Source organism: Pongo pygmaeus, chromosome 3 (assembly GCF_028885625.2).
Source record: "Pongo pygmaeus isolate AG05252 chromosome 3, NHGRI_mPonPyg2-v2.0_pri, whole genome shotgun sequence".
Lineage (NCBI taxonomy): Eukaryota > Metazoa > Chordata > Mammalia > Primates > Hominidae > Pongo > Pongo pygmaeus.
In genome coordinates, this window is record NC_072376.2 from 105,543,330 (window position 1) to 105,561,427 (window position 18,098).

Consider the following 18,098-nt stretch of genomic DNA (forward strand, 5'->3'; position numbering starts at 1 on the left):
ATCGCATCGGCTCCTGAGGCTTCTGCATTCTTCACGTAGTTCTCGAGCCTTGGTTTTCAGCTCCATCAGCTCCTTTAAGCACTTCTCTGTATTGGTTATTCTAGTTATACATTCTTCTAAATTTTTTTCAAAGTTTTCAACTTCTTTGCTTTTGGTTTGAATATCCTCCCGTAGCTCGGAGTAATTTGATCATCTGAAGCCTTCTTCTCTCAGCTCGTCAAAGTCATTCTCCGTCCAGCTTTGTTCCGTTGCTGGTGAGGAACTGCGTTCCTTTGGAGGAGGAGAGGTACTCTGCTTTTTAGAGTTTCCAGTTTTTCTGCTCTGTTTTTTCCCCATCTTTGTGGTTTTATCTACTTTTGGTCTTTGATGATGGTGATGTACAGATGGGTTTTTGGTGTGGATGTCCTTTCTGTTAGTTTTCCTTCTAACAGACAGGACCCTCAGCTGCAGGTCTGTTGGAGTACCTGGCCGGCCGTGTGAGGTGTCAGTCTGCCCCTGCTGGGGGGTGCCTCCCAGTTAGGCTGCTCGGGGGTCAGGGGTCAGGGACCCACTTGAGGAGGCAGTCAGCCCGTTCTCAGATCTCCAGTTGCGTGCTGGGAGAACCACTGCTCTCCTCAAAGCTGTCAGACAGGGACATTTAAGTCTGCAGAGGTTACTGCTGTCTTTTTGTTTGTCTGTGCCCTGCCCCCAGAGGTGGAGCCTACAGAGGCAGGCAGGCCTCCTTGAGCTGTGGTGGGCTCCACCCAGTTCAAGCTTCCCGGCTGCTTTGTTTACCTAAGCGAGCCTGGGCAATGGCGGGCGCCCCTCCCCCAGCCTCGCTGCCGACTTGCTGTTTGATCTCAGACTGCTGTGCTAGCAATCAGCGAGACTCCGTGGGCGTAGGACCCTCTGAGCCAGGTGCGGGCTATACTCTCCTGGGGCACCGTTTCCTAAGCCCGTCGGAAAAGCACAGTATTCGGGTGGGAGTGGCCCGATTTTCCAGGTGCCATCTGTCACCCCTGGAAAGGGAACTCCCTGACCCCTTGCGCTTCCCGAGTGAGGCAATGCCTCGCCCCTGCTTCGGCTGGCGCACGGTGCACTCACCCACTGACCTGCGCCCACTGTCTGGCACTCCCTAGTGAGATGAACCCGGTACCTCAGATGGAAATGCAGAAATCACCCGTCTTCTGCGTTGCTCGCGCTGGGAGCTGTAGACCGGAGCTGTTCCTATTCGGCCATCTTGGCTCCTCCCCTCCTCCCACTCTCTTTCTATGAGAAACCTGACAAAATAATTTTGGTACTTTTTCTTATTGAGTCTCAAACTCTCAAAATAGTGTTCCAGGATGCCAATTTACCAACAAGTCATCAAAAGCACAGCAGGTAAAGCCAATTTCCCATCCTTAGACTGCATGATCTCTAAATTATCTTTTAGGCCTGATGTTTTCTGGCTGCAATTTTTGATTATTCCGATTTTGATTTTATAGGAAAATTTCAGTTATTCTTGCTAATATGAATAGCACAATAGGTAATACCAAATAGTAATCCAAAAACAAAGGTTTTTTTAATACAAAATTAACTGGTTTTAGTATCGCTTAGTTTGTGTCCTTACTAATGGGGATTAGTAGGAAGTAACAGTAGGTTGGAAGAAACAAGATTTTATGCTAAAGCAAATTTATCTACAAGCAAGATTAATATATGACTTTTCATTTTGGAATATATCCTTCTAAATCTGATGATTAAAACAGATAATTTTCCTGTCATGTCACATGTGACAGAATATAATACTGAAAGTAAATTTTTCCCCAAATTTCAATGTTTATAACTGTATAAGTTTTGTGGTAGAAGTATGTAAAATATTATATTTACTTAATTTCCTGTAATTAGTGTAATCTAAAGATTGACTCCAACTGTGTACCCCTTAAGGCACTTTCTTATTTTGATTTGAAATGCTACAAACCAAAATCTCTTCTAAAAAGTGACTTACTATTTGCTTATATAAATCATTAATGGTCATGTATACCAAAATAATGAAATAAAAATTTGGCTGCTCTTTTTGCATTATTTCATTGAAATTATAAGTATAAACATATTATTTTCTATGAAAATTGAATTCATGAACATGACTAGAACATACGATTTTTGCTAAAATTAGACCTCACAATGTTATGGTCTAAGAAGCATCCATCCGGGCCAGGCACAGTGGCTCACTCCTGTAATCTCATCACTTTGGGAGGCCAAGGCAGGCAGATCACAACATCAGGAGTTTGAGACCAGCCTGACCAACATGGTGAAACTCTGTCTCTACTAAAAACACAAAAAAAAAATCAGCTGGGCTTGGTGGCGCAGGCCTGTAATCCCACCTACTGAGGAGGCTGAGGCAGGAGAATCACTTGAACCCAGGAGGTGGAGGTTGCTGTGAGCCAAGATCGCGTCACTGCACTCCAGCCGGGGCAACAGAGGGAGACTCCATCTCAAAAAAAAAAAAAAAAGAAAAATCCGTCGTTGATGCTTTCACATTTATTGGAAATCAGTATAATCTCTTTCATGAGGCAATGCTTGAAAAATATGTCTCTAATAATTATTCATTTATTTTGCATGTATTGGTTGGCTTAGCTTTAATAAATTAATAATAATAAATTTATTTGATGATGATATGCTTATCATTAGTACAGCACTTTTAAGCTTGCAGTTTAAATCAGCCTTCATTAACTGGCCAGTTAATTATATACAAGAACTTACCATTAAGTTTTCCTTTAAGTTTTTAAAGAACTATGTAAAACAATCTATAATAAATTTTGAATCTTAAGAATGTTATACCTAGAATGCCTAAAATCTAAAATAAGGCTGAACCAGTTATAACAAATGAGCTTCTAAAATGAAAATAATTTTTTCATTGATTTCTTCTGTACTGATTTTTGAATTAATTTTAATTTTTTATCTTCAAAGATTGCCATTACGAAATATTACCTCTTCACTCTTTTTTCTGTGTATGCAATTTCTTTACATTTACGTATAATTTATATTTGATCTAGTTTTAAGTACATTTTGAGGTATGCACATAGAAGAGTTAAAGTGAAATAAAAATAGATTGTACCCATAGAGTAGGAATTATAAATTGTTGATCTAGGAACCAGAATGAGACACTGGCTACAATGTAGTATTTGAATTGATTTGATTTGACCTTAAGCTTTCTTACTGTCAAGGAAAATAACAAAAACATTTTTGTTTCTCCAGTTTATGGAAAGGGGCAATGTCATCAAGTTTTTAGATATCAGAATTGTCCTGTTTTCTGTGGCCAGAAATGCTTTCCTCCAAACCTTCATCTTTCTGTTTATTCATCGGTTTACATATTATCTACTTTTTGAAAACTTGTATTATGCCTTCAGTAGGGAATTATCTTTTCTCTGAATTATAAATTGATAATTATAAAAGTTTATCTACCACTAATTGAATATCTATCATGTGAGAGGCAAATAACAGACACTGTGTTTTCTCTTATCCTTGCAATAATCCTGCAAGATTCATGCTATTTTACCCTCTTTACAGATGAAACCGAGCGAAGAGAAGCCAAGTGATTTGCACAAGGTCACATAGCTAATAAGAGCAGAATTCTTGAAATACTAATAGTGCTTTGTAATTTGAGGATCTCCCCATATAGAATGTTCCTTTCTAAAACATTTGCATAGCTATATAAAAAATCTGTAAGCTTTATCCATCCAGTGCTTCTCAAAAAGGGAAAAATATGTGAAACCTATTGACATTTTGAATATTACTGTGCTTTCTTGCAGCCTGTGAACTTATGAATCAAGGCATCTTGGCCCTGGTCAGCTCCATTGGCTGCACGTCAGCAGGCTCCCTCCAGTCTTTGGCAGACGCCATGCATATCCCACACCTCTTCATTCAGCGCTCAACAGCTGGGACCCCAAGGAGTGGCTGTGGACTCACCCGGAGCAACAGGAATGATGACTACACTCTCTCAGTTCGCCCACCTGTCTACTTGCATGACGTTATCCTAAGAGTGGTCACAGAGTATGCCTGGCAGAAATTCATTATATTCTATGATAGTGAATATGGTAAGTGTTTATAATTTGTGTAGGTTTTGTAAGCTGATATTTGCATGAGAAGCAATTTCATTAAATCTTAAAAGTTTCAAGGGTCTTACTCATTGTTATTTGTGGTTTTCTTGTCTTGTCATATTCTTATAAACATAGCAGCAACTGAAAATTGTGTTAATGTATTTAAGTCCAACATTTTGGTATAAAGTCAACTTTAAATATAAATACCTGTACCTACTTAATGCTTAGTTTACAAATGTTTCTAGGGAGAATCTGATTCCAATACATCTTGATTTTTCAACTAATGGGAATTTAGTCATGAAAACAACACCGTCTTTCTTCCCTTTCAAAAAAAAATGTATTCCTCTCTATAATGCAGAAGATCATATTGGATAACTCTAGAACACTGAAAATTTACCTCTTTCCATTAATTGGTTAAATGAAATCTGACAAATCTTGCTTACACCCTTGTGTAGACTTTAATACCTACTCAGTACTTAACTCCTTGGAGTCACTAAAATTATATCACCATACAGTTCATATTATATATTGTCTACAGTAGGAAGTCTCACAAAAGTACTAAGTAGTAAAAAAAAAAATTCTTTAATCTTCCAAGGTAAAACACAAAGCATTGTCCCTAAATTTATAATAATTTGAGAATAAAATGCTTTGTCTCAGTATATTTACTGGTACTTCATTAAAAACTAAACAAAATAATATTTTTGTTTACATTTATTTTTTCTGAATTTATCTACCTTTTTTCTAACTGACTGATCCCAGATATCTTAATCTATAGATTCCCTCTTATTTGTGGCAGAAATAAAATAGAGATGAGTATGACCAAATGAGGGGAAATGAACAGATCTTGATAAAGAATGCCTATTTTGAAACATGTGTTTTCTTAGAGGTTATGTCTTGAGAAGGAGTCTTGGAAAAATTTTCTGTTCAGTAGGGATGGGTTCAGTTTTTACAGTTTTCTGAAAAGAAAGTCAGAGAGGATTTAACTCTCTGTAGCATAACATTTTTCTTTGCAAATAAGTAAATAAATATCTTAAAAAATGCCTTCTTGTCCTAAGCTACCCAGCAATGTGAACAATATTGGAGAACAGTTACACAAGAGTCGGCCAGAAAGTGCCATCAATAGAATTGAGAACAAACAAGTTGGCAGAAATCTAGGAAGCAACAAATAAGAAAGAGCTCCTGTGGACTCCCAGGGAGGGAGAGCAAGTGGCAGTTACATTTAGCCCTAAATATTCAATGGTTGCATGGGGTTTTGGCAGCCAGAGTCCTATTAAACTTGGTGGGTAGGCTTCAGCCAAAGTCTGGCACTCTATGGAAACACACTCCTTTGTCTCCAGGACGGAAATCCTTATTTTTGTTGCTTAATTCACGTTATTAAGGGGTCACAGAACAAAGTCTAAGAGACTGAAATGAATAAAATAAACAAAAAGGATATTAAAAATAATTGGCTCATCAGTTAAAGTAAGGATTGATCTCAACACAAGCCTGAAATTCCCTGATAGGATTATTTAGTGAACATAATAAACTCTTTGGAATCAACATGCTGAATAAGACTGTGATTTTCTTACAGTTAGATTATTTGTGGCCTTTATAACTTAAATGGTATTTTCTTTTTTTACTTAAATGATATTCTTATGGCCTCTGATCAAACATATATTGAAATAAATTTAAAAACAGTAACTCTTTATTTAAGGGGGGAGAACAATTTTCAGTTAGTACTATGAAAGTGACTTTTTTTTTTTTTTTTTTTTTTGAGACGGAGTCTTCCTCTGTTGCCCAGGCTGGAGTGCAGTGTCATGATCTCGGCTCACTGCAACCTCCACCTCCTGGGTTCGAGAGAGTCTTCTGCCTCAGCCTCCCAAGTAGCTAGGACTACAGGCACGTGCCAACATGCCTAGCTATTTTTTTTTTTTTTTTTGTATTTTTAGTAGAGATGGGGTTTCAACGTGTTAGCCAGGATGGTCTCTATCTCCTGACATCGTGATCCACCCACATTGGCCTCCCAAAGTGCTGGGATTTAGAACAGAAAAGGAACTTTGGATTAAGGCATTTTCTCAACATTAAAACAAGAATATGACTCTTTCATTATAAATGACCATGAAGAAAGAAAATTCCTTGTTAGTTTGTTTCCAAGTCCTACATATATTATAGTCAGATAATTTGTATAAAAGAAGACATTTTTATTATGGGTGAGATAACTATATTTTGAAAATATATACTAAATAAATACATAGTCACAGAATCATTTATACATATTTGAAATTTCTTATTCTTTTCTCCTGAGTTTTTATTTGAGTAAATAAGATGGAATAATTATATAATGTATGACTGGGTCATCTGTTAGATCTGAGGTTTGCTTTAGGAATTTTCTTTTATTTTTGGGATAAACTTGCTTTTTCACTTATTTAGCTTAATAATTTATGAAAAATATTTCTGCTTCTATCACTAACATTATTTCCAGTAATGCCCTTGTTTAATGAAAGAAAATTTCCCTTTAATACTTACAATTAATCTTGCAAGTAAAGCATTGGACTAGAGTCCAAAATAAACATCAAGCTATCCAAATACCTTGTACTTTGAAGAGGGCTACTTGTATTTACTTATCCATTCATCAGTGTCATCATTTTAAGTTCAAACATTGGAATTGTATGTGTCTTTTGTCTTCGTTATGAAGAATTGCTTTCATTAAGAAATGGATTAACTATGGATGGAATCTATGGATGGAATTAGGCAGCTTCCTGGGGCCAAATGTTATTGAAAATGTATTTTGTATAGAAAAAATATATACTTTTTAAAAAGATTTAGACTTCTATATCAAGTTAATTAGAGAAACCTCCTTTTCAAAAGCAGTTAATTATAATTAAGGGCAAAATATAAATGCCTACTTTAAATTCCTTAACAAAGAAAATTGATATCTTTGATTCTAAGTCAACAGATGAAAATATGAAAAAAAAGTGGAAACTTTATTTGAATGGATTGATTCAAGACACGTTTTAAAAGGCTTGAAAATAGGTTAGGAAGTGTTCAGCTTTTAAAAATATATCCTTCTGGAAATATTCATTGCTCACTTGCTCAGTGCAATGCAAACTATGAGATAAAAAGTATTACAAAACATAGTCTTAGTCTTTAACAAGCTTACAATTAACAAAAGATGTGTCTTTCTTAATAGAGAAAATAGTGGGTTAAGTGTTATGAATGATGTAAACTCAGTGCTACTGGTGTGTAAAGAAGTGTTTAATTTTGGCACCGGTGATTAAGGAAGGCTTTATGGAATGACTTCAGTCTTGATTATGGAAGTTAATAGTATTTCAAGAGGCAAAAATATGTGTGAAACAGCCCCCCTACCAACAGAAAGTGTGATCAAATATTGCAGCAATTAAGATATTAAAAATAATATCTCTGAGCATTTTAATTTGTCAGACACTAGAATGAGATATCATGTCATTTGGTCTCAGTAGCTCTTGAAGTAAGAACTTTACTGTCACAATTTTACAAATAGGGAGACAGGAACAACTGATAGGTAACTTGTTCACAAAAAACATAACTAGGAAGTATCAGATCAGAGATTTAAAGTCTGACAGAGCCTATGATCTTAATCATTTATCAGTATAAAGGAGTTGCAATAAACTATCACCCAAGAATGTAATAATAAGGGCTAATCTAATAAAGAACATTTACTATATCCAGCCTCTGTTCTAAGTACTTTACATGTATTATCTCGTTTACTCCTCATAATAGCCCTTTGTAGTAGTTATTATTATTATTATTATTTTTACAAATGAAAAAGCTGAGGTAGTGGGAGGTCAGGTAACTTCCAGTAAGTGGAGAAGCCCCAATTCAAATATGAATGATCTCTTCATGTCCTTGCTTTCAACCATGACAGTATTTTAACATCATAGATATAAGAATAAGATTAATTTCCAGCAGATTGTGAAATAAAAAATAAGTGTATAAATTACATAGAATCATTTTCAGTAAAGTGACTTCAAGCCCTCAGAATTCCAACATACTAACGCCAAGGGAAAATACTATATGTCAGTTAGGAAGGTTTATTTATTATTGAAAGCATGGACATGAGAAAGTCATTGGGACAAAATAGGCTGACTATCTGTAACAGAAATAGCTGCCTTCTCCTTGTGGGCAAAAGTAGAAATTTTGCAACCTCAAATAAATCATTTTGTTGTTGGATTAATGCTTCTGGCCCAGTAAAGGTTTATGCAGAAATTTGAGAAAGCCACCTGGCTTTGTAAGGTAAACTCTGATGGCTCTCAAGCTTTGTTTACCTGCCCGGCTCAATAACTATTCTTTTTTCTTTGCAAATAGAATACCAAATTTGAGAGTGCAATATTCCTGGCTGAAAAACTATAGTCCCGGGATATCTTACAGCTAACTTTTGTGATGTAATGCTGTCAGAAATTGTAAAAGGTTGGGAATTTTATCCTATTTGCAAGCTAACAGGTTAGCCTGCATCACTTTCATGGATGCTGGTGGAAAATACTAGGCTGTTAGATTGTATAGAGAGACTTTATTACTCATGGTACAGCAAGCAGCATGACCTTCATAGTAATGTCTGTTTTTCTTCCCCTCAAGTCCCACAATGCAATGTGGAGCAGTTCAAGTGATACCATATGTGTAATGGGCTTGTATGGCAGCTAAGAAACCCTGAGCTTGGGGAATCCATGTGTCTTTTTCCCTAATAAGAAGTCCTGTCTTCAAAATGTGTAGCAACACAGGAGACCTATGGAGAATTGTCTCCCAATAATATAATAGTCACATTCTTTCTACAACGTTGTTGGCTAATAGTAAATTTCCCCCATAAGATTGCCACTCCTCTAGTTAATCTGAATGGTGGGGTTTGGGTTCAAATCCATTCAGTTTTTCTCATCTGTATTTGTTTAAAGAGACTATAAACAGGACTTTAATGAGCGGGACTGATCTCAACCATGCCCACTAGTGTCCTGGACCCAGCCAGCTGAACAAATACTATGAATGACTGAAGTTTACTTTAAAAAGCCAGGCGGCTCTCTTCTTAAATTTCTGCATAAACCTTTCCACTTGGTGAGAAGCATTAATTTAGATACAAAAGGATTTATTTGTGGTTACAAAGATTCCACCATTGCCTATAGGCAAAACCTATCATCTATAAATACCCTGGCCAGTGAGTTGAAGCTGACCTGAATGAATTCCAGAGCTGAAGTGGTGCCATTGATTGCTTCAGTGAAATTCAGGGAAAAAATTTATAATGGATGAATCCCATAGTAGGATAAACTGCCCACAGGATTCACAGATATTGCTCCATGTAGCTCCCATAAATAAATAAATAAAGGTAGCCTCACTTTGGAGAGATCTCATTAATGTACTATATTATCTTCTGCTGATCTTTACTTAAACAATTGAAAATTTCTTATGGCTACCCTAATGTTCAAATCATGTGTCTTCAGAAGGGTGGTAATCTTCATACAAAAATTATAGTACTGGAAGTGGGCCTGGTTTGCCTGAGTTGGTGGAGGGAAGGGTTAGGCCCAATTTCAGGAACCCCCTGGGTGGAACACAAACAAATATTACCTCCTGTGTGACCTCCTTGCCCTCTGGTAATGCCAGGTGTTCTCAATTAGTAGAATAATTCAGTCCAGTTCTTGTTTAAGAGAGACTTTGTGAGAGTAGTTGATTAGGTCCATCTTCATTGTGTACTCCAGGGGTCAGCAAACTACTGTTGGGCTTGAAATCTCTTTTTGTAAATAAAATTCCATTGGAACTCAGCCATGTTCATTTATCTGCCTTTTGTTTGGCTGCTTTTAAGCTACAGTAGCAGAGTCCTGCACTTGTAACAAAAACAATATAACCTAAATAACCCTGACATATTATTATCTAGCCCTTTAAGGATTGTTTACCAATCCTTGTTTTATGCCATCAGTTTAGTGGCTTTATTACCACCCGATGTAATGAGTGAGAATAGTGGTAGAGAAGGTATTTAGAGGTATCGACAAGCATTCTGCATAGGGGTGGCAGGTGCATCCTTTGCTATTTCCAGTAGACTTATTTCTAAGAATAAAAGAATGGTGATCAAGTCGTGAATAGAAACATCTGGTAAGAAAAGGCAAGTCCAACAGTCAGTGAAGTTTAAGACACTTATCCTAGTTTGGATGTTCTGTACCAGGGAGTTTTCTTTCATGGAGAATACTCCGGAAGTCATTTTGAAAGACAAATATCATTAATATCTGTCCTTTCCCCATAATTGTAGGGGTCTGTGAATGTTCCCTTCTCATTTGGTACTCTCCCTCTACCTCCAGAAAATTGGTGTATTTCATCCTAATAACTGTGATGTCATCTTTTTTCTCAATTATTTCCTGTTTGCACACAGACTTTTCATAAAAAATGGTGCAAGAGCTACAAGGACATTTTTATAAAACTTACAGAGACTGATTTTGTCCCCCACTTTGGCCTGCATGAACGAGCTGTGTCCTCACAAAGTGCTCATTATCCTTATGATCCAGAATCATATCAATAAAACAAGAAACTCCAGGAGACTGAAACATAATTGAGTCCAAATCCCATAAGCTCCATTTAGGCAAGGCTGCCACACAGGCTGCTCTGGGGAAAAAGAAAGAAGTGTTTTGCCCAGAAAAGGTCAGAATGAAATTTTGAAATTAAAAGTAGGTGTAGGTAATCCCACACGACTTTCATGTTGATCATTACACACAAATCACCCAAGATGATATTATTTCTTTCTTGGAACATATTCATAAAGTGAACAAGCAGCCTGACTAAGGTATATGAACCAGGAAAAGGTGAAGGAGATAAAGCTGGACATCTTTTGAAGTCACATTTGAGGAGATTATTTCAACACTCAGCAACACTGGAAGTCTGTTGATGGTAGAGAGTGAGGAAGATACGCTGAGTTCCTTGACTACCAGGCCATTGTTGAGCATCTTTTGCATACATTTGTCAGGCGGCAAATGGTCCAGTGAGCTGAAAACATGACGCAGATTAATTTCAAGAGCTTCTAAAGTAGTGCCTACATCAGCTGATTAGACTGGAACAATAATAACATGACCTAAAAAAGTATCTACAACACTTTCAGGCAGTCCTAAGAAGTGATCAGAGGCCAAAATAGTCAATGTGCTTGAGGTAAGAATGGACAACCCTCTTTGGCTTTCCCTACTAGGAGACAAGGGGTCAACTTTCAGCAGGAATCACAAGTATTGCATACAGTGCAGGCCCTGGTAACAGAAGTTATTTGCTTTGTGTCCCGTCTGTGATGGTAGACACGGTAAATTTTAGATCATGTCAGGCAGCAATTGTGGCAATCTGTGTGTCTGTCTCAATAATCAGCTTGAGTCCAGTTGATCTGATCAGTTAATGGACTTTCACTATGGGTTTCTCCATGAGTAACCCTGATGTAGTCTTGATATACTTCCATAATTCACAGCTCCAAAGAGTGGTATCTTTAATGTTACTACTCTGTAGTTCTGTAAGTGGCATACCAAACCACTAAGCTGTTGGCAACAGATCAGCAGTCATAATGTGTATATATACATATATACACACACATATATGTACCATGGAGGGGAGTATTGTACAGAGCTATGAGAACAGACTTCGGTTCTGCCCACTTAGCAGAGTAAGCATGTCCATTTTCAGTACTGCATAGCAGGTGCTGAGCTTGAATGACCTAAGCAAACTACAACGAACACTTTCAGATTTCAGGTCAGCAAAGCCATCACCATTTGTTTATGGAACTTCTGCATCTCACGGCCCTATAGAACCAGCACTTAGCTTCAGGAGGTAAAGTCTCCTAAAGGAAGAATTTGATTTTGATGTGCATGCTTGTTGGCCCCTGCACATATTACTAGTTGCTGAATTCGAAGTGACCCTCCTCAAGATAGGAATGTCAGGTCATTCATAGATCAGCCTTTCGGTTTCAGTTAAGAGTCCATTAGAAAGCTAATAGCTGCTTTTCAAAATGGATGTACCTGGTAGCCATATTTGGGGAGCACCAAGTCCGTAATCCCAAGGTGAGTCTCTAGGAGGGGCTTCCTCTCTTCAGCAGAGGTCCCAACTGGCATAGTCATCAGTCAGAGTCAGAAATGCCCAGAGTCCAACATAGCGCTAGGGGTCTCTTTTTGGGGAGAGAAGAAGCATGTCTCTATGTGACATTATTCCCAATAAGGAAAATCTCCTTGAATATTTATGAAGTAGGAAAGTAGAAGCATATAACACATGAATTCCAATTATATACTCAATGTAGGAAGCAACAACAGTATATTAAGTTGGTATAAAGGGACCCAGCTACATGTCACGTATCTTTCCCTCCCCCACTGAGACCCCCACCAAATAGTTGAATCTGAGCATTTTCCCCTCTTCGCCCAGGGATGGATAGGTGCTATATCCAACAAAGCCGTAGAAGTCTGAGTCCCTCCCTTCCCCAAGGTTTCTCAGAATATTGATACGTGCCTAGGGTGTTTAGTCTCTCTTATGGCAGGAATCCTTCTTGTTAAGGCAGCTGATGCCAGGGAAAAGGGGAAAGGTGAGAAGGGATTGTGGATCCAGAGACCTACTGTACAGCAATGAGCAAGGCACTTTCTGTTTCAAGTAGCTACTATCAAGTTCAACCAAGCAAATCTGGTTTTGGTCTACTCCAAGCTCTATATCTTCATGGGTAACACCATTTATTTCAGCTCAGACTGATTCTTTCACTTTTTATTTTTTTAACTTTGATAGTTGAAGGAATATCTCTGTATGAATATTATAGAAAAAAAGCCTTCCAATATTTCCAAGCGTTGAAGAATGATTGTGTTTGTGTTAAAACTTTGAGTGGCACTTGCTTCAGGAAAAAAAGGGTGTTTATTTGCTTTCTATTAAGGTTCTTTAAAAATTGGTTGGAATAAATGCTAGTTGAATTTTTACTTCATGACTTGAAAAGCAAGCTGATTTTCATCCTGCCTTCTCAAGGAGTGCAGTATGTTTAAAATACTACTTTTGCCTGCTTTTTGATTTGCTATGAAAAAGAAAAATAAATATTTTAAGGACACCTGGAAAATTTTGAAATACATTTTATATGCATATGGAAATTAAAGCCAAGAGACTAAAAAAAAGTCATTCTTTATTTTGGTTAATTTTGTTTTGTTTTGTTTACTATGGCACTTAGTCCAATATTCTCTCTGCATAGTTATAATGCAGCCTTGCTAATGTAACCAGAATAACTCTTCATTGATAATGAGAAATTAACAGCTGAAAAAAATCAATACCATAAATAGGTAATATAATTTTAATGAAAGGCCACAATCTGAAGGCTGGATATTGAATTAATATCTGGAGAGTGTGTGCATAGATGATTGTGGGAAGGATCCCTAAACATCAGTCTTCCTCACAGTTACATTTACATGCATGAGAAACAGGACTCCTACTTACACTAAGACTAAACCTAATTAGTGTCTATGTAGAAAAGAGTGAAGATGGGAAAACAAAGACAAATGTGAAGAGAAAATGACTGATAATTAGCCAAAATTGAATTAAATACATCAATTCACTGAGTCCCAAGCATAAGTAACTACAAATAAATAAATAAGCAAATTAATTAATTAATCAAATTGATGTTGGTATTTGAAAAAAGAAAAGCTTAAATAGCAAGAAACTAAACTTCTACCTTTAGAATATAGCAAAATAAGACTATATTAAACACAAACTGTAAGAAAATAAAAATAAATGGAAATAAAACAGAAAACAAAAGGAGAAAGTTAACAAAGTCTAAAATTATTAATTTTTAGGAAAGATTTTGATAAACCACTAGCAAGACAATTTTCAATTTTTTTTTTTAAGATTATACTTCAAGTTCTGGGATACATGTGCAGAACGTGCAGGTTTGTTACATAAGTATACATGTATCATGGTGGTTTGTTGCATCCATCGACCCACCATCTACATTAGGTATTTCTCCTAATGCTATCCCTCCCCTAGCCCTCCACGCCCTGACAGGCCCCAGTTTATGATGGTCCCCTCCTTGTGTCCATGTATTCTCATTGTTCAACTCCAGCAAGACCATTTTAAAAAAATACACACAGAAAACAAAATTTGCCAATATCAGAAATTAAAAAGAATACATATCCTCCACACACAAAAAATATTCTACTGGAAATTCTAACACTGAAATAAAGCAAAGAATAAAACACAAAGAATTTGAAAAGGAAGAAGCAAAAATGTCTTTATTTCTCAATACATAATAATGTACATAGAAAATCCTATGAAATCTAAAACTTATAAGTTAATTAGTTAGCTTATAGCCTATATTCGCAAGTAATTGTATTTCTTTATAATAGCAATAAAAAATTAAACCTGAAATAAAACATAATATCAAATACCCAGAAATAAATCTGCAAAATTTTGCAAGACATTTACACTAAAAATTATGAAACATTGACCAAGAGTATTTAAAGAAGAACTAAATAATGGAGAGGTATATGTTCATGATTTTCAAATTTTAGTCTTAAGATATCCATTTTTCATAAATTTACAGATTTAATAATCAAAAATCTTAAATTTTTAAATTTTTTTTAGAGCCTTTTGAAGAAATTGATAAGGTGATCCTAACATTGTGTAAAGATCTTATATAGCCAGAACAATTGAAAGAGCAAAGAAAAAGATTGGATGAAATATTTTACTGACTTCAAGGCTTTTTTGATATTGGCATAAGGATTGACAAATAGATTCATGGGACATAATTAGGAGTCCAGAAGTCAACCAAGAGGCATAGAGTGGGGCTGGTTATTAACCAACATGCCAATCAATTCGGTGGTGAAATATTTAAGCAATATTGCTGAACCAATTGGGTGCCTGTATGGAATCAAAACAAAAATAACTTTTACTCTCATCTCTCACTACACACAAAAATTAATTCAAGATTTATCACATACTAAAACTAAAACCTTAGAATTAGAAATCTTTTAGAGGAAAACATAAGACATTATCTTCATAACTTCAGGATATATAAAGATTTCTTAGGTACCAAAAAGAACATTTTGGACTTTCTCAAAATTAAAACATTCTGCTCATTAACATACAACATTAAGAAATAGACAAACTACAGACTGTGCAATAAATTCTAAAACATAGATCCGAAAAACATAAAATATGTGCAATATGTAAAGTGTTCAAAGAATACACATGTTTAAAAACTCTTAAAAAGCAACAGTATGAAACCAAAAACAATTTTAAATGGGTGAAAGCCTTGTCCAGACCATTCACATAAGAAGATATATAAATGGCAAATAAACTGTGCAACTTTATTAGTCCGCAGAAAAATGCAAATTTAAATTACAAGGAGATGCCAATCTGCATCCACTAGATTGGCTGAAGGCAAAGACTGACAATACAATTGCACCTCTGATACTTTGCTGGTTGGAATGAAAATATACAGCCACTTTGGAGAGCTGTTTGGCAATTTTTTACCAAGTTAAATATCTACTTACCTTGTATACCCCACCCATTTCACTCCAGAAAAATGAGAATGTATAGCCACATGAATTCTTGTACAAGAATATTCATAGCAGCATTATTCCTCATATCCAAAACTGGAAGCAACTCTAATGCCCATCATTTTGAGAATGGTTAAATGAATTTTGGTACAGTAGAATATTAGTGAGCAAAATAAGTAATGAACTATTGAAATATGAAGAAACACTGTGTTAAGTGAGAAAAGCCTAACATTTAAAAATGAGTAATACTGTATGATTCCATATATTTTAAGTCCAGGAAATACAAAACTAAGCTATCGTGGTCAAAATCAGACAGTGGTCACATCTATGTGTCTGGGGTAGATGGTCTGGAAAGCGACACAAAATAACTTTTAGTGGTAATAGAAATATCCATTATCTTGTTTTGAGTGATAGTAACAGTGGAATACAGTAAACAATCCTTTAAGCATTTATGATCTGTTTATTTTATTATATGTAAATTAAACTTCAATAAAAAATTACAATATAGAACAACTCATCAAATATTTGAAGACAAAAAAGGTAAAAGAAAGGAAAAAGGAAAAAAAGCAATTTACACAAATATCATAATTTTAAACTAAACACATAATTGAATCATGATGATTTAGAGATTACTGAGTCATAAAAAAAAAGGTGAGAATTTAATTTGGTGGCCACTGAGAACCCAAATTTGAAAGTATATTAGAATCTCTAGAAGAGCTTTTTAGTAATTGGAATGCCTGGGACTCATTCCAAAACCATTCAATCAAAATTTTGCAGGGTGCATAGCAACATATATATATATTTAAAACTCCACAGGTGCTTCTGATAAGCCAGCTTTGTTCCTTGATGAGGCATCTGGAAACAACAAATTTCAACAGGTCTCTTCTTCTGCATCTTTGATTGACAGTTCTCTTTCCCCTGCCAGAAAGACTCTAAGTGATGCAGAATTCATTACTTTTTGATGCAATTTTTTTCATTTTTAGACACTGGACATTTCTAGTTGTCAAAAAGTATATATGAAACTGAAAACACACACATTGATCAAAATGAGCCATTTTCTGGAATAATATTAAATAAGTAATCTGTTTTGCTTACAGTCATTTATCAATAAGTAAATAAAATGATACCTCTCTAAACTTACCCTAGATGTCTACTGCGTAAGCACCACAAACAGTTTACCATTTTTGAATTTGATGTTAATTTCAGATACCTCACCTTACTAAGTGCCTTTATCCCTTGCTATTCTAGTTTTTCCATCTCTCTGTATGAGAAGATAAGACCTGACATATTTCCTGATTACAAAATATGCCACGTGTTGTCTTGTTGCTGTAGAGAGATGTGAGATATTTACCTCTTTTTAAAATACAAAACACTTGTACTGTGTTTTCTTTATCATAATTTTTGCTTTTCAATTTTATGTTTTACCTTCATTGTGTTAATGATATTGACCAACCCTTCCAATTTTGCATTGTTCTCAAGTGGCTTAACATGCTAGTCATGATTTCAACCAAATGCCTTCCAAGAGGAGGCATTGTCAAACAGGTGGATTATGGTATTGAAAGAGGCTCATTAAACGCAATTGGCAGTCGTTCCAGGCAGACTCACCATCAGAGAGGTCTAAGCAATGAATTAAGACAGATATATCTGACAATGGCTAGATGCCATGATAAAAGAGTCTTGCAACTGAAATAATACAGAAACCAGAAAGTTATAAGAGGAGGTGCTCGTTAGAATAGAAAAATAGTAGGTAAATTGTTTTAATGGAATTATTCTCTTTTGAGAGTACTGATGAGAGAAAAATTAAATTTCAGGGCTGGAAAAGCTGGGTAGAACTGATTTACTAGAATGAAGCAAACAGTAAGGTTGACAATGTGCTCTTCATCAAATGTGCTACTTGAGTTCTTTAAGTTTCCTCGCCTAGTAACAATAACAACCCAATATTGGGATGGATATATTCGTAGATCTATTAGAATGGATTCAGCTGTAGAGATTGGAGGGATACTTCAATGACAGGGAGCTGAACAGTTTATTATGATAATGATGCAGGTACATGAACTTGATGAAAATAGTTATTCTCTTACCATATCCTCACCTCTACTTCTATTCATGTGTTGGCTTCATTCTCAGTCAAGTTAGCAGACCCTGGTGACCTAAAGCATATCCTGACAGATGATTGTGTTAAAGAAAGATCATTTCCTGTGTGTGTGTGTATGTGTGTATGTGTGTTTGTGTGTGTGTGTATACATATAATATCATATACATAGGGATTTTTATCCATACATCAAATATTACATGTTGTTTGGGTCCTTTTCCATTCTTAAACCAAATAATTTGGTCAAGTATATGGAGGGCTCCGAGTTACCAACCTGAGTTACATGATGACTCTTTGGTAGAAGGGTGATGGGTAGGCATACATAGATACATGTACTTCCTTTTTTTGGTTTGAAAGCAATCTTACTTATAAGAAAAATTGAGGAAATTATAATTGTTTTATTATAATTCATTATTTTTAAATCCCTTTTAAAACATACCTTTTGAAAGTTTAGTTTATATTTGTTGGTTTCATTTTGTT

The 18,098-nt window shown here is 35.7% G+C and overlaps 1 protein-coding gene across 2 annotated transcripts in view; it reads left to right on the forward strand.

Moving 5' to 3' along the window:
- Positions 1-18,098, forward strand: part of GRID2 (glutamate ionotropic receptor delta type subunit 2) — a 1,522,941-nt gene that overhangs the window by 778,669 nt on the left and 726,174 nt on the right. For both annotated transcript variants that reach the window (XM_063663917.1, XM_063663916.1), the window contains exon 3: positions 3,768-4,052. In XM_063663917.1, coding sequence (XP_063519987.1) covers positions 3,768-4,052 — 285 coding nt within the window. The remainder of the gene's footprint in view (positions 1-3,767; positions 4,053-18,098) is intronic.